Source organism: Calliphora vicina, chromosome 2 (assembly GCF_958450345.1).
Source record: "Calliphora vicina chromosome 2, idCalVici1.1, whole genome shotgun sequence".
Lineage (NCBI taxonomy): Eukaryota > Metazoa > Arthropoda > Insecta > Diptera > Calliphoridae > Calliphora > Calliphora vicina.
The window spans coordinates 6,614,246-6,637,676 of record NC_088781.1 but is presented as its reverse complement, the minus strand read 5'-3'; the positions used below and the strand labels follow the sequence as shown (position 1 = coordinate 6,637,676).

Here is a 23,431-nt window from a genome sequence, read left to right as displayed (position 1 = left end):
GCATAATCAACATATTTATGACTGCTCAAACAGTATTCCGGGTGAAAATTTGTATGGGAGCTATAGCCCTATAGGTGAAATCATGGACCGATATTACCCATTTTCAATACCAAATAAAGAGAGTATTTGTGGGACATTTCAGTCAGCCCTATCGTGTTATCAATAGACAGATGGACGGTCAGACTGACCGACATAGCTAGATCATCTTAGAATCATATGAGGATCCAGAATATTTATACTAATGGAGTCTGCGGCTGATATTTTGATGTGTTACAAACGGAATGACAAAATCAATATACCCCCCATGTTTTTTGATGGTTGCTATAAAAACTCAAATATATTTTATACATTGTGGCGGAAGTTTGTTTGCAATAATAATTTGCATTTTGTTTAATTTACGCATGATTTGCAAATTTAACAAACAAAAAAAATCCCATTTTTCATAGAAAAATGAATAATTAATTAAAACCAAAATAAATGTATACGTCTACAGTTATAATTTAAAAAGGTTTAAAAAATAACAAATAGATCATTCATTAATTTGAAAAATGTATTTTTGGTTTATGCTTTTGTTCTATTATTATTTCTGTATAATTTTAATGATTAAACCGACATCCATCTATGTTACTTGATGATGATCACATTTAGTTTTTGTGAATTGTTTTATAGTTGAAAATTAACCCATCGAACATAAAACTGATTGTTTATAATATTTTAGAACTTGTTTTAAAGTTCGTAGTTCTAGAACGAGTATAATTAGAACTAATTTATATTTAAAACAAATGATGTCACAACTAACTTATTTAAATCGTTCTGTGGAAAAATATTGAGTTTCTAAACTACTTCTAAACTAGTTCTGGAAGAGAGTTAAAAACAAATAATTTAAAATAAAATCAAAGAAATGTGAAATAAAGTTATTTTTAAAAAAATCCTAGTTGGTTACCATTAAGATTTGAAAATCAGACTAAACTATTTTCGATCTACTTAATTTTTTAAAAAATTTTTTATAGATTTTTGTTGTTTCACAAAGTGAAAGCCATAACATTTCACTGCTATTATTTTCCACGGTTTATTTAATTAAACCTTGATACAAATTACAATTTTAAGTTCTTAACACATCTTGTACCACTTAAAACTTTTAAGGATATTCGTATCTATTCCCTATCGTGAGAAACATGTGAAATTTATGATCCCATGAAATATCCATTTCCCTTGAAGGGAAAATTGCTATCGCGATATTTCCCTGAACTTTTAATTCACAATAGTAGATTTTGTTCGCAACAGCTGTTCATTGTTTATAAAATTTCATCTAAAAATTTCACAACATGGGGAATTTTTCACGTGAACAAAATTTGTGAACGAAAAATAGGAAAAGGGAACATATTTCCTGTGAAATAGTCACCCCTATCGGCAATAACATGTGAAATTTTGTTCCCATGAAATATCCATTTTCCTCGAAGGAAAAATTGCTATTGTGATATTCCCATGAACTTTTCATTCACAATAGTTAATTTTGTTCGTAACAGCTGTTTATTGTTTACAAAAATTTTACAACAAGGGGAATTTTTCCAAGTGAACAAAGTTGATGAACGAAAAAAGGAAAATATTTCATGTGAAATATTGATACGCGATAGGGGTGAATAATACTGATTATTTATTATTAAAAAATTCGCTGGAATTCCCGGGATTGAACAGATTTGTTTAATATTTATATTCCGGGAAATTAGGAATCCTAGTCACAGTCTATCACGGTATTATAAGGGTCGTAAAGGCGGATAAAATATCCAGGATGGGAAAATGTCAAACCCTTCCCAAATTAACTTAAAGAATGTGGATTTAATGAACGACTAATATTTTATGAGGAAACTCAAACCAAGAGAATAGAAAGGAGATTCTGAAGCTAAATAGACCAGAGCTTCGAATTAATTAAATTTGAGCTTAAATCACCAAAATCTTAATTCGGAATTAAAAAATGTCAGCCATTCATTTACATCCATTCCCGAAATCTAATTCTTTCGTTAGATTCAAAGGCTTTCATTCATCGTTAAATTAATTCATTCAATCTTCGAATGATTAAATTTTTGTTTATTAAAATCTAATACGTTTGATGTGGAAATAAGAAAACTTTTAAAATTATTATTTTCCAGTTTATAATGTTTGTTGGGGTTTTTCAACAAAATCTATGTGTTTTACTTTGTTTCAAGTCAAAAAGTCAAATGTTTATATTAGTCAAATTTTCATATTATTCATCACGATAGAACGTGACAAAGCGTTTTGTTGTTTGTTGTAGTTTATTTTAATGAAAAATAAATTTCGCAATTTTTAGTTAGCAGCAACAACAACAAATAAAATAAATATTATTTAAATTTTAGGAATTATCTAGAAAATAATTAATTTGGAGTATTTTAATAGTTTTGGTAAAATGTAAATGAATAGTTCTAGTCAGTTTTGAAGGTTTTACAGAGAAATATTTGGTGTATTCAAAATGTTTGAATATATTTTGTTACTTTTCTGACTATTGCTTACATAAAACTGACTGAAGTACGGGAACAGACCATTAAAAGGGTGTTTTTTTTAATTTTTGCCTGTATATAGAGACATAAATGTCTAAAAGTAGGAGCACAGTATGACAGTTATTTTGACAGTTAGCCCTTTCGTAAGTTTTATCGGGCTTAAACAAAAATATTAGTTGACATGCATATGTATCACTATTGTGAATGAATGTCCTTATTTAGTATTATAAAGTTTTCATATTATTAATAACAATAAAGTAATTAATATTTTATTAGTTTGAACAACTGCTGGAACTGATCTCAAAAATATATGTTACAAGCTGCAAAAACTCTTTCTCGTCCAAGGTGGTCCAATACTTAATAGTGCAGGTGCTTCTATTGAGTTTTGATTAATTTGTGTTTTATTTATTAACAGTATGTTTGGTTTAGTTATTATTACTATTATAATTATAAAATTTAATGATTTCTCTGACTTTGATACATACACGAAATTATACACGGGTATTATTTTTAATAACCTGATTAATTTTAAACAATAATGCACAAAATACCAAAAAAAAATAAATAAATAAATAATAGTATTGATATTAAAATTTATTCATGTTCGTATTCGCATTCGTATGGTTAAGCGGAAGCACTTTAATGTGTTAAAATGATTTATTTTCAAACAAAATGGCAATTGGTTGAATGTTAGAGGTATTGATTTCAAAAATTGCTGAAATTTTTTGGGCGGTTTCGAAAAAAAAATAACTAACAAAAATACGGGCATATAAATGCATATAATTTAATATGAATGTTTGTATTATAACTATAAATAAAAAAAGATAAAAAAAATATTTTTAATTTAATAGATATGAAATGAATGATTTAAAAGATTCATGGTTTAAAAAAAGGCTGTATTGAAAGTCTAAATAAACAATACATTAAGTGATATAAAAAACATTTCAAAACATTTACACAACAATTAAAAAAATTTGAAGATAAAACACAATCAGATTTTCAAGATCAAGGTTAATTGTTTTAAATAAATACCTTTTTAATTTGCCATACCTTACAGAGCTCAGTTTTGTACTCGAAATTGTATTTTAATATTGTAAATAACTTTATTCATTGTCCATCAAGTGGAACAAAGAATATTTGAAGATGTTTTATTAAGTTCCAAATAAACCTACAATCTAAAATAGAGATAGAGATATGTAGATGTATTATGCTCAATTTATAATTTGTATTGTATTGTTTTATTATGCAGAAAAATATGAAATAAAATAAACACTTAAGTGTAAAAAAAAACAAAGATAATTGTTGGTTAATGTAAAAAGTAAATTCGCAAATTTAAAATAAAACTAAGAATTTTGAAAAACATGGCAGCGAACGTGATTAGAGACAACTTGACCAAGTGCAATCATGTATGTATATTGTTGACTTAGTCATTTATATTAATACGTAAGATCATATTTAGATCGTAATCTAGTTTATTTTATACTTTGACATTATTAATTAAATCAACTAATATTTAGTTTTCCTTGAGTAAAAACTTAATGTCAACTACTGTTTCAATTAATTTAGATCAAAACTCCCACGCTCGTTGTTTAAGTATAAGAAACTATTTGCTAAATTATATTTCTTAAAATTTTACTATTGCTATTCAATATTTAATTGAAATACAAAATATTGTACATGTATGAATGCACTCAAACATTATCTGTAAGTAACAAAATGTCTATGATGTAAACTTTATTTTTAAGATTTTGTTTTTTTTTTGTTTTAAAGAGAGAGAGAGAAGAGATGAGTTGGAAAAGAAAACTAAATATATTGAAAAATTTAAACAAAAAACTATTTAAAATAAACATAAACTAATACAAATAAAATTTACACTTTACATATAAGTATATTTATTAACATGTATCCCTGATTAAACGAGAAAACTAATCAGAACCTTCTTTGTACACAGAATACTACTAAAATTTTTTACCAATCGGATAAAACTTGGTAAAACGAAGCTTAAGTTCCAAAATATATTATATGTAGTGTAAGTAAATCTGTAACTTCAAAATAGATAGTCCGATTGAGGTGTGGTAGTCTAAGGCTTCAAAATGGGGTACCAAAATTTCGATCCGATTTGAAAGATTTGGAGCTATATATTATCTCCTATTTTTAAATTTCAGTTATTACTTATGTACCTATAGTCTGTTTATTTTGTTAATAGCGGAACGTAATCTTCCGGATTTTATTGACATATTTTATATTAATTAATAACAAGTATTTCTAAAAAAGAATTGTTTAAAATTTAATACTGAGTCTAAAGTTATGTGCATAAATTTTTAGTTATACAAACAATTGGGGGATTCAAACGATCTGCTATTATGTCGAATTGTCATAATGTAATAAAATGTTATTTTAGTTTATACACATTTTTGTTGTGTTTGAAACTAAAAAATTCTAAACTAATAACCCCTATTAACACGAAGTCTGGTTATGCCTTAACTAATAGTTATAATGCAGGTTAAAATTATTTTTGTATGAAAACTGTCAGTATAACTATTAGTTAAAATATAACCAGACTTCGTGTTACTGGGGGTAAGACTTTTAGAACTATGTTTATTGTTTTGTCATAATATAATTTTTGTTTTGTTTGCAGCACAACAAAAATTTGTTTAAAGAAAAATAATATTTTAGGACATTATGACAATACGACATTATGATAATACCCCAAATGTATTTACATTTTTCTGAAAGGTAACATTTTAGGAAATATATTGGGTGAATGATTTAAAAATGCGGGATTTTTTAAAATTTTTAGCTTTTATTTTAAAACATTTGCATAATATAAATTTATTCAAAGTATGGGCCATTGTTAGCTATAATCTTTTACCATCTTTCTGGATACATATGGATTCCGAGCCAAATGAACTGCTCATAGTTTGAGGCCAAGAACGAATCAAGCCAATTTGGAACGAATGTTCCAAAGTGAAGCGTATCCCAGAGAGAGCGTTGTGCATCGATCGAAACAAATAGTAGACAGGATAGACAAGGTCTTTTTTTATTTTCTTTTATAGCGTTCAAGCATCATTTCAGACATGCAAAATCATCTTTCAAGGTGTCTCGGCTTCAATTCGTATAGTACCCAATTTCCCTGCTATTGGATGAATCCAGCTGCTCGAAAATGTTTTGAAATTGCTGCTTGAGTAGCTCCAAATGATTTTGCAAGCTCTTGTTGAGCTTTACAACAATCTTCATGGATTAGTGCCTCCAATTCCTGGAGTGCCTCCAATGAGATATAAGTTATTAAAAACAAAAAACGCGTTCAAAAGATACCCCATCAATTGTAAATACTGCATTTTTAAGTCATACACCACAATCAAATATTGTGTGGAAATTTTGTTTTATAACTTCATGTCTATACTTGACAAATATTTATCATATCAATTAATGATGTTTGTTGTCATGACAAAGTTGTCTGAGCAAAAGCACTAACAATTTTGACATACTACTACTAGTAAATGCAGACTATACCTGATAATTTTTTATCTTGACAACCATTTTGACGTTTATCATGATAAAAATCTATCAGGTATAGACAGAGGGTAAACCTTTGATAAATTTAAAAATTGTTTGTGAATAGGGGGGTTAATAAGTACAGAATTTGTGGGAGCGTCGTGATTATGTAGTTACAGTATTGTAGTGGTATAGAATATTGGCAAGAGTCGTAATTTCCACCAGGGGGCTATACATAGTTTAACCGTTAAAAGGCGTCCCAGTGTAAGTCCATTAAACTCAACGTATATTTTTAGTTTTGTTATTCATTTTTTTTTATGGATACTTTTGTACGAGTACTCTCGTAAACGACTAAAGTTAATAACTACACTATACAATAATTTACTTTTTGCTATTGTTGTTGCTGTTGTTGTTGTTGTTTACAACAATTTACATTTTGTTTTTATTGCCACATCCGTATACGAACGAAGATCTAATAAAGATCTTTAGCAAAATACATCTTTGTTTTTATTTTTGCTGCTGCTGTTGCCGTTGATGATGATGTTTTTGACGACGTTTCTTCATAAAGAATTATAAGTACAATATTTTAACGATTGGTTACACATGTATTTATGAAAAAGATTTATAATTTTGATACACAATTGTTTGCACACCTTTTTTACAAAAAAAAAAAAAACAAATAAAAATAACATTTGTGTAAAAGTATAATTACAGAAATCTACTGATTCATGTACATTTGTAAAAATAGCTAGAAAAGAAACAAAAAAATAAAACGTTTATTGGTTTAGGAGGAGTTTTTATGCATAAATACAAAAATTTCTATTGTATTGTTGTGTATCTGAGGTGTAAAATAGTGTTAATTACATGTTATATTGTATAAGTTTTATGGAATCATATATAATATTGTTCGCACGAGTGAAATATCTATTAAAAATATGTTCACTAATAATTGTGAGCCATTAAAATGGTGTGTACAATAAAATAATGATGATTTTATTTTTAAAGATCTTTTAATTTCCTTGTTATTTGTTGAATTTACAACATATAATTTCACAATGTTGGATTTATGTTTAGACCAGGCATATCGGTTGGTTTGCTAGTTCGCCACAGATAGAAAAAGGCAAGGGCACAACACATTTCAAACTATTTCAAATTATCCAACTTGTTTCCAAAGTTGTCAGAAAGTTAAATAAGGCCCTAATGAATGGTCTGGATGGATGAAGCGGGTGTGGCAAAACTTTGCAACCACTTCTTTCTAAATAGTTTTTAACAGTTATTACAACATGTGGTCGAGCGTTAACATGATGGAATATTACGCTTTCATGTCTGGCAACATATTTTGGTGGTTTTTCGAAAAATGCACGCTTCAAACGAATCAGTTGCGTTCGCTACAGATTCCCTGTGATGGTCTGGCCAGATTTCAGCATCTCATAATAGACAGAATTCCCTTAGCTTCATGTTGGTGTTGATTCGGCTGGTTGGCCAGGCTTTACATACGATCTTACGCTTCGGGTTATCGTAATGGATCAATTTTGCATAGCAATTAATGATTTCGCTTAAACCGTTCAAGTTTAATTTCGGACATTCAAAATCGTCTATCAAGATCTATCGGCTTCAATTTGTATGCTACCCAATTTCCCTCCTTTTGTATGAATCCTGCTGGTTTTAAAATTGCTATTTGAGTAGCTTCCCAATCACTGCATTCTAAATAGTTTTTAACAGTTATTACAACATATGGCCGAGCGTTGTCGTGATGGAATATTAAATTTTCATGTCTGCCCGCATATTTTGGGCTTTTTCGGCCAATGCTCGTTTCAAACGAATCAGTTGCCAGTGATTTCAGCAGCTCATAATAGTGAGAATCCACCAAATACAGAGCATAACCTTAGCTCCATATAAATTTGGCTCTGGTATCAATTCTGGTTGGGCGGGTTTCACATATGATCTCTTACGCTTCGGGTTATCGTAATGGATCTATTTTCCATCACAATGCTATGAATCGGTTCAAAAATGATTTTCTTTCATTTCATAAATACAAAATCGTCTTTCAATTTTCTCTGGTTTTGGATGAACATACTGCTTGAAAACGTTTTGAAAATGCTGATTGAGTATCTCCCAACGATTTTGCGAGCTCTTGTTGGGTTTGACAACAATATTCATTGAGTGATGCCTCCAATTCTTTTTTGGCTGGCCTGGGCGAACTTTGCATTATGTGTCAAAATCACCACTTCTGAACCGCAAAAACAATCTCTCATACGTTGAAAACGATGAAACACATTCACCATAAGCTTTGGTGAAAAATCGGTGTTCAGCTGCACTTTTTTTCAAATTAAAGAAGTAAGGCAAAACTTCCCGCATATGACGCTTTGTTGGACAGATTCGAAGTAAAATAAAAACTTTGTTGTTTACACTATAATGTTCAATAACTAAGTGAGAATAAATGGCAGATATGTAGCCTTCAAAATGGCATATAAGTTATTAAAAACAAAAAACGCGTTCAAAAGATACGCCATCTATTGTAAATCCCGCATTTTTAAGTCATACACCCAATAAATGATGATAAAATTAATGAAGATGCCCTGTAAATGTATTTTACATCTGTATCAGTTTATTTCCAAACATTTATTTGGTGGTAGATGAACCTACTGCTCAAATTTCACGTCTCTAGCTTCAGGCTGATATACTTTGCACTAGAAAGTCGACATTACGGACATTTTTAATTATTTTATTTAACATTTATATTGGTACAAGTATAAATAACTATTAACTTTTTCTTTTTTTTCGTGATTGTTCAGTCTTCATAAAACCATTAAGGAAGGCAATGAGAAGATTGGCCATTATTACTTTTCAATAAATGTCCTTCAGTTATTTGTGTTTGCAGATTTTTTTTCCATAGTCATTTTGCTTTGTTAACTATTGTTAGATTTTCAATCATTAAATGCTGTTAATTTGTTTCTTTGGTTTTTTTTCACAAATTTTAAATTTGTTTGTGAAGGCTCGTCTTTTAGTTAAAAAAAAAAGAAATAAAACGTTTTTGTATCTATTTTGTTTGTTTTGTGGCATTATTTCAAAAACCTCTTCTTTTTGTGTGTTCAAGATGTTAAATAGTAGGTATTATTTTAATTAATTTAATATGCCTTTCTAAAATACATACAAAACATCCAATGGGTTGTAGTATACTGAAACAAATTAAATTATACAGACAACCAGAAAATTTAACAAGAAAAAACCCATTTATTAACAGTTAAAACAACGCTTAATAAAGGTCGTTTTAAAATTCTATTCCGAAATAAAATAATGATTTAAAGTCGTAGTTATAAATCGGTGTTTTTTTTCACTTAACAATTCAAGTTTTAGAGAGTCTGGCAAGGAATTTCGATTTTTTTTGGACATTTTTGAAGATTTTAGTCAATTTTTAATTAATTTATTAAATTTTTAAGTCTCCATATAGAAATAAACTATTTTTCTTATCTTGCATACTAAGAAAACAAAAATGCCAACATAATTAGCATAATAAATGAAAGAATCTTTTAATATTTTTGTTTGGGCGAATTTTTGAGTAAAAACCGGAAGTTATTTAATTAACATAAATATTTAAATACGAAATAATAATAATAAAAAAGATGGTTCATCCAAAACTGACACTTCCGATCGTTAAGAATGCTTTTTTATATTTTTTTCTCTTGTTTGCGTGATTTTTCAAAAATAATATTGAAAGTAAATTAATTTATAACATCATGTTCATCATCTGCTAATTTCCCATTAAATTCAACATCAGCAAGGTCATTACTACCCATATCATTTCGTTTTTAAACAAGAGATTGTGGTTTTTATAGGATTGGGTCGAATTATAAATGCCCTTCACCATAAAGGGGAGGTTTATTAATTGAATACACATTTATTTATGGCACTAGCGAGACCACAACGTATACATGTTGATTGAAATAATTTTTCTATTTTTAATGCAAATAATAATGGCTTTTTAACAAGAATGCAAAAGTATGAATATTCCACCACATTGAATATGTCAATTTAAAAAAAATCCAATAAGTCTGCAGTCTTTTAAACCTGTCAATGTGACATACGACATGTCAATGGCAGACGCTAAGGTTTCTTAAAGAATTTACAAAAAAGAATTGAAATTTTAATTATATATTCCCACAGACATGTCAAAATTCATTTTAATAACGATAACTTCTATACCACATTTATATATTTATAACTAATTGCCAACATTAAAACAATGTTTAACAACAAATTAAATAAAACTATTTGCTCGTTTGTTCATTAAACAAAAATAGGAACAAAAAAGCAAAACACTTTCCTACGAATAAATCTTGAAATTCAAATATTCAAGTTATTTGTTTATGATTTAACACAACAAACAAAACACAAATGTGTGTAGTTGAGACAGATACGTCAACTTGACTTAATAGTAATAACAATAATAACAAGATGAATGTGAAAAAACTTGTGCAATGTCATCAAAAAAAAAATACAAGTTTCGAGATCTTTAGCCGTCAAGCTAAATCCAGTACTAAAAAAATGGGATTTTTTGTCATCAGAGCGAATTATTTGAAAAGTGTTTGGAAAGACCATTTCTTAGATTTATTCAAGATGAACAGAATTTTATTTATGTTGTATATTGTGCTATTACTTTAGGTCTACCCTGGTTGCCATGACGGTTTTGGCAAAATATAAAGAGCTGTATTACTTTTATGCAAATTCAACATCAATAAAAATAGAAATCAATTTTAATTATTATAATGCAAAGCAAGTCGGCTCTGTTTTTGCATGAAAGTCCTAAGTTTTATTGCTAAAAGTCATTTATTCAAATGTTGATTTATAGAATCTTTTTAAAATTTATTTTCCCATTAATACTAATTTTGCAAAGTCATATGGGCATTTCCACAGAATGGTCCACCGTTACCGAAAATAACAATGGCCCTAAACAAATGATTTTTTCGATATTCCGAACTTAACAAAAAAAGAAAAAAAAATAGGATAATAAGAGAAAAACTAAAATTTATTATTTTGCATATTTATGAGGAATATTGAATTATTTCTTCTACAAATTATACTAGAAATTTATTTTGAGGTATTGAAAATGGACAACAATATAAGGGTTCAATATGACTTGTTTATTCGAATAGGAAGATCAAATATATTTTATACTTAACGCTATAAATTGGAAGATATAAAAGTGACCTTGATTCAGATACCTCTTGTTCGTTCTTATCATGATATTTATTACGGCTCAAATATATTATTACAAACATTGAATTGGCGATATTTCGATTGCTTGTTTGCTGAATTGTTTTAGTCATTAATTTTATCACTTCAATGACCTAATAATGTCGCTTTCGGGATCGTGGAAATACCCATACACACTTTCAAGAATATTGCGTGCCTTTTTGAAAACTAAACCCTGACATTCCCAGCTAGACATGGTAATGCCATGATATTACATACATATTTACCAATGAAAACTATATAGGTGTTATGTATTTCATATCATCATATCTGGAACTTTTTGAACTTTACAAGCCTAACATTAGTTTTAGTTTGGTGCATGTATGGTTAAGAACTTTGTAAATAGAATCCCACTTTCCGGCCAAAAATTTTGGGTTGAACCATCAACAACTTCTACACCTTTCATCCCCTGTTTTATTCGTTCCAGGTTTTATTCTCAATCGTTAGGTACTAATGGAATTTTGTCACCGCTTTGGAAACATGGATACATGTATATGGCGCCATGCCCACATGTGAATATGGATTTTAAAGTCTTCATACTTTAGCAGAAGAAGATCTCTCGAGATAATACTAACTTAATAGAGAATCAAACAAAATGCTGCCAGAGTAAAGCAAAACGTAGCTAGAGTTAAGAAACATGTAGCTAGAGTTTTGCAATATGTTGCAGGAGTTACATGTTGCTAGAGTTAAGCAACATGTTGCTATAGTCAAGCAACATGTTGCTATAGTCAAGCAACATGTTGCTATAGTCAAGCAACATGTTGCTAGAGTTAAACAACATGTTGATAGAGTCAAGCAACATGTTGCTAGAGTTAAACAACATGTAGCTAGAGTTAAGCAACATGTAGATAGAGTTGAGCAACATGTTGCTAGAGTTAAGCAACATGTTGCTAGAGTTAAACAACATGTTGCTAGAGTTAAGCAACATGTTGCTAGAGTTAAGCAACATGTTGCTATAGTTAAGCAACATGTTGCTATAGTTAAGCAACATGTTTCTAGAGTTAAGCAACATGTTGCTAGAGTTAAGCAACATGTTGCTAGAGTTAAACAACATGTAGCTAGAGTTAAGCAACATGTTGATAGAGTTAAGCAACATGTTGATAGAGTTAAGCAACATGTTGATAGAGTTAAGCAACATGTTGATAGAGTTAAACAACATGTAGTTAGTGTTAAGCAACATGTAGATAGAGTTGAGCAACATATAGATAGAGTTAAGCAACATGCTTCAGGAGTTAAGCAACATGTTTCAGAAGTTAACATGTTGCTAGAGTTAAGCAACATGTTGCTAGAGTTAAGCAACATGTTGCTAGAGTTAAGCAACATGTTGCTAGAGTTAAGCAACAAGTTGCTAGAGTTAAGCAACATGTTGCTAGAGTTAAGCAACATCTTGCTGGAGTTAAGCAACATGTTGCTAGAATGAAGCAACATCTTGCTGGAGTTAAGCAACATGTTGCTATAGTCAAGCAACATGTTGCTAGAGTTAAATAACATGTAACTAGAGTTAAGCAACATGTAGCTAGAGTCAAGCAACATGTTGCTAGAGTTAAGTAACATGTTGCTAAAGTTAAGCAACATGTTGCTGGAGTTAAGCAACATGTTGCTAGAGTTAAGCAACATGTAGCTAGAGTTGAGCAACATGTTGCTAGAGTTAAGCAACATGTTGCTAGAGTTAAGCAACATGTTGCTAGAGTTAAGCAACATGTAGCAAGTGTTGAGCAATATGTTGCTAGAGTTAAGCAACATGTTGCTAGAGTTAAGCAACATGTTGCTAGAGTTAAGCAACATGTTGCTAGAGTTAATCAACATGTTGCTAGAGTATATCATCACGTTGATTGAGCAAAGCAGCATGTTGCTAGAGTTGCTAGAGTTCAACTTATTGCTGGAGATAACCAACATGTTGATAGAATTTAGAAAGATGTTGCCAAATATAAGCAACATGCTGGTAGAGTTAGGCAACATGTTGCTAGATTAAAAAGATTGTGTATAGAATTAAAATACCTCTCGAATTCTGTTCTGTAAATGGAATCCACATGATTTACTCGTTTTACTCTCGAGTAAATCGTGCGATTTGCAAAACATAAAATTCTCAATCGTTTTTTAAAATCCGTCGTTATTGAAATTACTCAATTTACAGAACGGGGGGATAATTTAAAAGTATGAAAACCGTTACTAGAGAATTGTGTTATATTTTGAAATATAGAACAATTATATATACTAATATATAAACTAAACTAATTTAAAAACTCGAAGAGTATTAAATCTGCCCTATTTCTCAATCCAAATCGAAACGGTTAAAACACAGATTTTAATTTTTTTTATTTCGGTAACGGTTGTTAACGTTATTTGTTGTAACAGTATTTTAACGATAAGTCTAATTTCGAACTGAGTTAATTTATGAAAAAAATTAAGAAAAGTAGTTGACAAAGATTTTATTATATTACATTTTAATGTTCTGTAGATTTCAATAAACTCAATTTCGGAAAACAAAAATGTGTGTTTTTACAGTTTAGTATCTTATATCCCAACTTTAGTTTGACCAAGAAAAATTGTGTGCTACCATTTTTATGAACGTCAGATCTAATAACTAGTCCCAAAGTAAATATGCTTTATGGACCAATATTTCAATATCTTACAAATGTAATAATGAAAATAATATGCTACACAAACATTTAATGGCTTTACAAATATAGCTAAATATTATATAAAATAAGTATTGCCCCATTTTAAAAGACAACAAAAAGGACGGCAACTAAAATAGACCTCACAGCTAACATTAAAAGCGTTTTTAGTATTTTTTTTTAGAAATTCGATGTATTTTTTTGTATTTTATTATTTTAACTTTTATACAAAAAAGAAAAAAAATTATAAAAAAAGCCAAAGAACAACAAATAACGACATTATTTATTAATTTGTTTTAAAGTGCACTTGTTTGACCACATCATCTGATGATATACGATTAATGGTGACAAACAGCATCATCAGACAACAACTCCGAATACATCAGACGAAACTACACATGCAAAAACGATAATAATAAAATACAAATTCAAACAGGCAGTCGAACAGAAAGACTAAACGACCGACAAAACTGAACGATCGCTATAAACGACATACTATACTGCTTAAGATCAAAAATAATATTTAACAACAAAAAATATCTGCAATACGAGTAAAGAAGAAGAAGAAGAATAAACAACGATCGCATGTACAATATAAACAGACTGTTTCTAATTTAACAAGATTTCTGACATTTGCTAGTAAATTAAATGTTTTAAGTTTCAGACAAAACGCAAATAGACAATCACACTACAGCCATTTGCACTCCTTGGTTAATGAAAATGACCGAGCTCTAGCATTTATTCGGATGATAAATTTGGAAAAACGCATAGGAATCAGCTTGTGGCATCTGCCTCAGTGAGAGATAGCAAGGAGAATTTAACGGAGTGAGAGAGAGAGAATCATACATAGTTTGGTAGTAAAATATTTATAAAAAAAGTTTAAAATAAAAAGACAAAAAACGTGGTTTTGATGTGCTACTGACGGTCACAATGACTCTTGAACTTTACAAAATGATTACAATGGCCGCGACTTGTGTACCAGTTTGAATCTTGACCACATTTATAAACAAATTATAGCTGGTGGTGATGCTCGATGTGGTTGCTGTTTTTTTATTTATTTTATTTTACTATTTTTTTTTATTTGTATAATTTGTAACTGAAATTTAAAACAAGTTTCTTTATTTAAATTTATGGTGAATTTTAAAATTTCAAAAATTTTAATTTACAATTTTATATCTGTTGCAAATGAAGAAGAAACATTTAAAAAAGATAATATTCATTTGTTGTTTAAAATTTTTTAGGAACAAAAGTGTTTAAAGTTAATTTAAGTTATAATTATAAAATAATATTTAATTGATGAGTCAAATTTTGAAAATTGCTGCCTTTATTAATTGCAAAAAGTTAACGACTTTTTTTTATTTTTAAGCGGTGTATGTCTGTTGTCAAAACTTTGTTGTTTGGAAACATTCTCAAATGACTGCCAGATCATTTAACTATTTTGTAAACAATTGCCAAAAAAAAAACAAACTCCATGAATAATTTTGTTTATTACATACATATGTATATGTATTTTTTTGTTTTGTAATTAACACCTCTTTTAATATTTTTTTTTATTATTATTATTTTTGCTAAATTAATGATTGATTATACAATGACGAAATGTTTAATGCATTCAATTTTGCGGGGATGGATGACGTTAATGCAGGTTTACAACATTCTTAAATACAAGTATTGCAAATTTACTATTGCATATTTACATATATATACATTTATTATTATTTATGTAATTAATTTATATTTAAATATTAATTTAAACATTTACAATAAAATTTATTTATTTTGATAAATTTTTTATTCATTGTAATGTAAATTTCTTTTTTTTATGTTTAACAAAATTAATTTCCGCTGAATTCATTCTTTTAATAGCTGATTTTTGTTAAATTAAATATATACATAATATAAAGATTTAAAACGGTAACTATTGGTTACAAATGCGTGTTTTTTTTCAAAATTTTAGCTTTTATTTTGAAAAATTTGTACAATATAAATTTATTCAAAGTATTGGCCATTGTTAGCAATTACCTTTTAACATTTTTCTGGCAACATATCGCACTGGTTCCTCTAAAGAGCGACAACTCAATATTGTTCAATTTTCACTGTAATGTATTAAAAACAAGTAAAAGAGGTATATTCGGCTGTGCCGAATCTTATATACCCTTCACCAAATTATACTTCAAAATACAAATCTTAAATATTTTTTGGTAAACAAAATTAATTTTTAATTAATTTTATTCAAAAGCAGTTTTTTAATTTTTTGGAAACATAATTTTTTCAAATTTAAATTTTAATTTTTTTTTAAATTTAAAAAAAAATCGGGTTAAAAAATCATTTTTCCGATTTTGACCCATTGTAGGTACAACTTACTATGGGCTTAAATACGTCGTTGCAAAGGTCTTTGAAATATCTATCATTAGTTATCCATATTGTCTATATTAATGACTTAATAATCCAGATATAGGTTAAAAATCGAGGTTGTCCTGGTTTTTCCTCATATCTCAGCCATTTGTGGGTCGATTTTGCTGATTTTAAATAGGAAACTTCTCGAAAGCATGTCTGGATCCCGAAGATATCCGAGGTCTTCAGAAAATTGATTTCAACAGACAGATAGACCGACAGACAGACGGACATGGCTTAATCGACTCCGCTATCTATAAGGATCCAGAATATGTATACAGTGGGACCTCGATTATCCGTATTGGTCGGGACCGGAAGCATTCTGGATAATAAATTTTCCCGGTACCAATTTTGAGTAGTTCTTTAAAGAATTGTATATACATGTTTAAATAATATAAGGATTTTATTAAATTTCGAACATATGCCCACAGCATTTCATTTTCTGGGCAGAGTAAGTTATTCTACGCATTTTTCAAAACTGCAGAAGTAACAGCGTTCCAAGCATCATTAATTGACAACAATGCTTTCTTGATGTTAAACGCTTTCTTAAATTCGTATCTAGATTGACGTGAATAGTTTTTGCACTATAGTTTTTCGATAATGACATTTAAATTTCCATATTGCATCCTGATCCATCGGTTGGATCAAAGACGTCACATTTGGTTTGGAAAATTGTATAAATCGTTCATTGCTGAGTTTTTCTATTCTATTGATATGAATTGTGGTAGCTATATAATCAGCTGAAGATTTTTGTTCTAAGTTTGTGAATTCCATGTCGCTTTTTTGTTTAATTTTGAGTGGAATATTTTAGCCTTTTCATTCACTATTAATCCAGAACTTTTGGTTCTTCAGCAGTCTTTAAATATTTTCAGTTTCGAATGGGGAATTCCTCTTTTTCGTTTTATTCACATTGTGTGTGTTTTGTTGTTCAAAAATAATCGAAAAAAATGTTGCTTATAATCCCCGATAATTACGGTTAATCGATGCAAAAAAGTTGCAATCAATCCAAAATTTGTTTCTTTTTCTTGCGCGGATAATTGATGTTGCCGGATAATCGAGGCCTCACTATACTTTATAGGACGGAAAATTATATTGTGGAAATTACAAACGGAATGACAAACTTATATATACCATTCTCATGAAGGTGAAGGGTATAAAAACAGTTTTTTGCTTCTACTGAACATTTTTAAATTTTGAGTTGACTCTCTTCAGAAGGACCAGTGCGATAAGGATTCCGAGCCAAAAGAACTGCTCATCTTTTGAGGCCAAGGTCGAATCAAACCAATATCGGATACTAAGATGAAGCGTATCTAAAAGAGAGCGTTCTGCATCGATCGAAAGTAATAGTATTCGGTCGTGGCACGGTCTGGACTAAAAAGCGGGTGAGGCAAAACTTCCTAACCACTTCATTCTAAAAAAATGTCTGGCCGCATATTCTGGGCGTTTTTCGGCCAATGCTGGGTTCAAACGAATCAGTTGCGTTTGGTACAGGTTCCCTGCGATGGTTTGGCAAGATTTCAGCAGCTCATAATAGATAGGACCCCTTTGGTCACACCAAATACAGAGAATTACCTTAGCCCCATGGCTTTGGTGTAGATTCGACAATAAGCTTTGGTGAGCAATCGGTGTACTTCAGCGGCACTTTTTTCAAATTAAAGAAGTAAAGCAAAACTTCCCGGATATGACGCTTTGATGGCTCAAAATTCTAAATTTACCAAGCAAAAAAAACTTTGATGGTTACAGTAATTGAGAATAAATGACAGTACATCCTTCAAAATAACATATAAGTTATTAAAAACCGAAACCGCGTTCAAAAAATACGCCATCCATTGTAAATTCCGCATTTTTAAGTCATTCGCCCAATGCAAAAATAGTTTTAAATATCGAGATAGTCGTGGTTTTTTGCTTATATCTCCAGCACTTGTGGCCCGATTTTCCCGAATATAAATATCAACCGAACAAGGACTTTATCTGATACATTGGTTTATCAATCATGTTTGTAAGTTATTTGGAGGCTTCGTAAAGTTGAATTCAACATAAATATCCAGAATATATATTTAAATGGGGTCGCAAATGGAAAATGTGGAAATTATTAACGAAATGACACTCATGGTGAAGGGTTTAAAAATCGGGTTATAGTCACACTCTTTAATTATATTCTGTTTCACAAAATTCATGCAATGATATTTTTTTTATTGGATTCTTAACCAAAGATTAATCACTTCAAAACTTTTTTCCTAAACACTTAAATTAATAACAGGTACAGAAAGAAATTAAATAGAACAAAAAGCAGTTAATTTTAAAAAATTTTGTGACAAGCTTGCAAATCACTTTCAAAAAGTAAGCAGCCGTTAAGTGATAATAAATCGTTATATTTTAAAAAATTTTAAAGACTTTTTCTTTCAGTTATCAGACTTATAATAAACTTTTTAATATACAAAAAACCAGAATTATGAAATTGTTTTGAAAATCGAAATTTAATAAAAACAAAAGTAATTTTATGTTTAAAATGTGCATGGAATTTTTTAACATTTTAATAGAACTTTATTTTGTTGGGGTTTTTGTTTTATAATTTTATAGTTGAAATATATACAATATTTTTTGGTTTAAACTAAAATGTTTAGAGATGCCTTTGTTTCTTTTTGTGTTTCAACGTATAACCTATTACTAGAAACATGTCTTGCATTATAATATAATAACTATGCTTAATAATGATGATGATGATGATGTTGATGATGACGTACGTCTTTGGGTCTGACATCTTTATATTGCATAAAAAAACGAAATACAAAAAAAAAAAAAAAAAAAAAAAAAATAGCATGTGAATTGTATGCAAATATGTATGTAAATGCGATGTGTGTTTATTATTTCCCATACAAAATATAAAATTAACATGACTTACAAGAAGAAGAGTTAGTTCATTTTATTTTGTAGTATTTATTATAAAAATAAGGTAACGAAAATGTAAAAAAATATAAATAAATAAAACAAGAAATAAAAATAAAAAATGACACAAGAATCATTAACAAACATTTTATAGACACTTAAAGGGTTTCGAATGCAACACTATGTATTTATTGTTGTAAAATAATATAAACATACTTACATACATACATATGTACACCCAGTACATAGAGTAGTATTTACTACCGACTGCACTTAGTAATAATAAAATGTTTGTTGCTTCAGGTCTTGACAAATAAAGTAAAAAAAAAATAGCAACAGAAACTAAAATTTACACCCATCACTCTCATAACTGCTATAATTAGGTTATTCTATTTTTAGACATAAAACGTTTTTATTATTGTATCTTGTAATTTCAAAACTGTTTTAAAATTTCTTTTACATTTGCAGTTAAATCCCTATAATACTCAGAACTATTTAGAGTGTGCTGGTGACCCACAGAACTAGTTCCATATTATTTCTCAATTTACTTTTTGTTTAACAACTTGAGAAAAATTAAAACATTTTATATGATTTTTCCAACTACACCATTTCCAATTGTTTTTCAGAATTTGTAACGTGGATAAGTATCTACCTACTTCCCCGTACATAATATAAAATAATAAATTTAATAATAAAACCATTTAAATCATAATATTTAAATTACCACCTAGTAATTCTCATTTAGTTTATAATAATTTGTATACAAGTAACGAAAGTTTACACACTGAAGGCGCGGTTTATCAAAGTAGACTGGCATAAATCGGTCAACCCATTTTTTCCTTTTCGGGACACGAACATAGTTCGAGTACCGATAATACATTTTACCAGCGACTTCTGTCGACTGTTCAATACAGGGGCTTCGGCCCACTGTTCAATACAGTGACTTCGGTCAACTGTTCAATACAGGGGCTTCGGCCGACTGTTCAAAACAGAGGCTTCGGCCAACTGTTCAATACAGAGACTTCGGTCGACTGTTCCATACAGAGGCTTCAGCCAACTGTTCAATACAGGGGCTTCGGTCGACTGTTCAATACAGAGACTTCGGTCGACTGTTCCATACAGAGGCTTCGGTCAACTGTTCAATAAAGAGACTTCGGTCGACTGTTCCATACAGAGGCTTCGGTCAACTGTTCCATACAGAGGCTTCAGCCAATTGTTCAATACAGAGACTTCGGTCGACTGTTCATACAGGGGCTTCGGTCGACTGTTCAAAACAGAGGCTTCGGCCAACTGTTCAATACAGAGACTTCGGTCGACTGTTCCATACAGAGGCTTCAGCCAACTGTTCAATACAGAGACTTCGGTCGACTGTTCAATACAGGGGCTTCGGTTGACTGTTCAAATCAGAGGCTTCGGCCAACTGTTCAATACAGAGACTTCGGTCGACTGTTCCATACAGAGGCTTCGGCCGACTGTTCAATACAGAGACTTCGGTCGACTGTTCAATACAGGGGCTTCAGCCTACTGTTCAAAACAGAGCCTTCGGCCAACTGTTCAATACAGAGACTTTGGTCGACTGTTCAATACTGGAGCTTTGGCTAACTGTCCCCCCTAGTTAAGTGCATTTACGTGTATTATAGACTAAGTATCTAAAATATTATAGTTTCAGTTATCACCCGATCCTGTACCAACGAAATCATCACCAGAACCGTCTACATCCGAACGTAGAATCATCACCAGAAACCCGTAGTTACCGCTTGTGACAAATTGCCCAGTTAGTGAGTCGTATCAATACATCGTACCGCCGATGATTATTGAAATCCCGAAGAATCCGAAATACACATCACCAGAACCGTCTACATCCGAACGTAGAATCTTCACCAGAAATCCGACAACAACCGAATGTATCATCGAAGCTGTTCATAATTCATTATATATAAACATTTATTATATATTAACTGTATTAAATATTAAACAATAAAGAAAGATATCGACCCCAGAAAAGGTAAATCAATTGTGTTATCACTTAATGTTTGTGGATCCGTAAGTCTACCCTGGACTCGACTGAAATTTTCCAAATGTATTTCAGAATTGTCTAATTGTATTTCAGAATTTTCTAATTAAATTTCAGAATATTGCAATTAAATTTCAGAATTTTCCAATTGTATTTTAGAAATTTTCATTTGTATTTCAAAAAATCTGAAATACAATTGGAAAATTAAAAAAAAATGTATTTTTTAAACAGTCATCATGACTTGGAGATTATTTTAACGGCTTTAAAAAATGTTCGAACATAATTTCGAATTTTCGATCTTAAATTCAAATGTTCGAACATTAGAGATTAAACTGTTTTTAAAAATTTTCGAACATAACTTCGAATTTGATTTAGAATTTTCGAACATAATATTATGTTCGAACATTTTTAAAAACTGTTAAAATTTCCAAATGTATTTCAGATTTTTTGAAATACAAATGAAAATTTCTAAAATACAATTGGAAAATTCTGAAATTTAATTGCAATATTCTGAAATTTAATTAGAAAATTCTGAAATACAATTAGACAATTCTGAAATACATTTGGAAAATTCTAAAAAAAACAATTGGAAATGGTTAGAAAATTCTAAATCAAATTCGAAGTTATGTTCGAACATTTTTAAAAACTGTTAAAATAATCTCTAATGTTCGAAAATTTGAATTTAAAATCGAAAATTCAAATTTAAAATCGAAAATTCGAAATTATATTCAAACATTTTTTAAAGCCGTTAAAATAATCTCCAAGTCATGATGACTGTTTAAAAAATACTTTCAGTTCTTTTTGAGGCCAATTTCTTAAATTTTTACATTTCGAACTTAAAAACTTTTAAAAAAATGTTCATGAATTTTAAAGCATTTTCAATATAGAATATTAGAATATAAGCTTTTAAATGTGATAGAAGAAAATAAAATAATAATAAAAAAATTATTTAAAAAAGCTTTTATTTTTAAGTCCTTAAAAAAGAGGAGAATAAATTTTCATTTAAATGAAACTATTTATAAATAAATAAATAGAATTGTCTATAACTTTCGTTAGTTCCTTAAATTAAAAGTTTTATTTTTAAAGGAAAATAAATCTTAAAAGGCCTTTTTAAATTTGTAATAAAAACAAGTGAGAGAGATATATTAGGATGTGCCACATTTTATATACCCTTCACCAAATTTAATTTAAAATAAATTTGTTTAAATATTTTTAGGTAAACAAAATTAATTTTTTTATTTCAAAATAGTTTTTCAAAATTTTTTTTTAATTTTTTTAAAAAATGTGTTTTCCAAACTTTTTTTCTTTTTCTTTTTATTTTTTTTTTGAAAAAGAATTTATTTATGACAAAAAAATTTTTGGATTAGGATTAGGGAAAATTTTCATTTTAAAAAAAACAAGCAAAATGATCATAAGTTGACACCACATAACTACGTGCCAATTAAGCTTTAACTTAAGTTAAGAATGACAAACGACTTTTCCATCAAAATGATGTTATTTGACATCCTTATCTGTAGATGTAATTAAAACATTAGCTACGAGTTGTCAACTTAGCATTAACGATCTATAGTCTCTCTAAAAGCATTTGGAAAGATAGTAAAAATATTAGCATTTAATGAATTTATTTGTGATAAACATAACTAAAGTTAGAATGCTTAATTGATTAAAGAAAATTATGTGGAGGGGTGTTTTGTATTCTTCTGATGATATTTGTATATAAAATTATAATGTATAATGTATAATATACATATATATTTTATTAGTATGATTTGAAAAAAAAAAATGTTTAAATAAATTATTGTATATTATAGAAAATTGAATATTCATTTTATGACAATTTAATGTTAAAAATTAACAAAATTAAAATACAACTAATAAATATTAATATATGCAGTTTTAATATTGATAGTTTGTTTGTTGTTGCTACTGCTTCTTTAAATTATGGTTATTTTAATTATTGTATTTTTGGTTTTGTGTGTTTTCAAATAATACTTGAGAATATTCTATGAAATTAAAAAACAAAAAGATATTAAAAAACTATTTTTATTAACGAAATAATTATTTGTTTAGTTTTAATACAATGTTTTAAAAAAGTTTCAAATGTTTTTCATAAATTTCATACTTGAATATTAAGAATTTAAAGAAATAAGAAATATTGATCTTAAACTAAGATCATGCTAATGATATAAACAATTATATTGTAAAACCTATACAAACACAACAATTTTTAAAACTCACCAACACTTTTAAATTGTGTG

At 29.0% G+C, this 23,431-nt stretch overlaps 1 protein-coding gene across 1 annotated transcript; it reads left to right on the top strand.

Moving 5' to 3' along the window:
* Positions 1-12,677: 12,677 nt before the first annotated feature.
* On the top strand, positions 12,678-13,097 carry LOC135949823 (uncharacterized). The gene is made up of 2 exons (XM_065499260.1): positions 12,678-12,740; positions 12,831-13,097. The coding sequence occupies exons 1-2, from the start codon at positions 12,678-12,680 to the stop codon at positions 13,095-13,097; spliced, it is 330 nt and encodes a 109-aa protein (XP_065355332.1).
* The last annotated feature ends 10,334 nt before the right edge of the window (positions 13,098-23,431 follow it).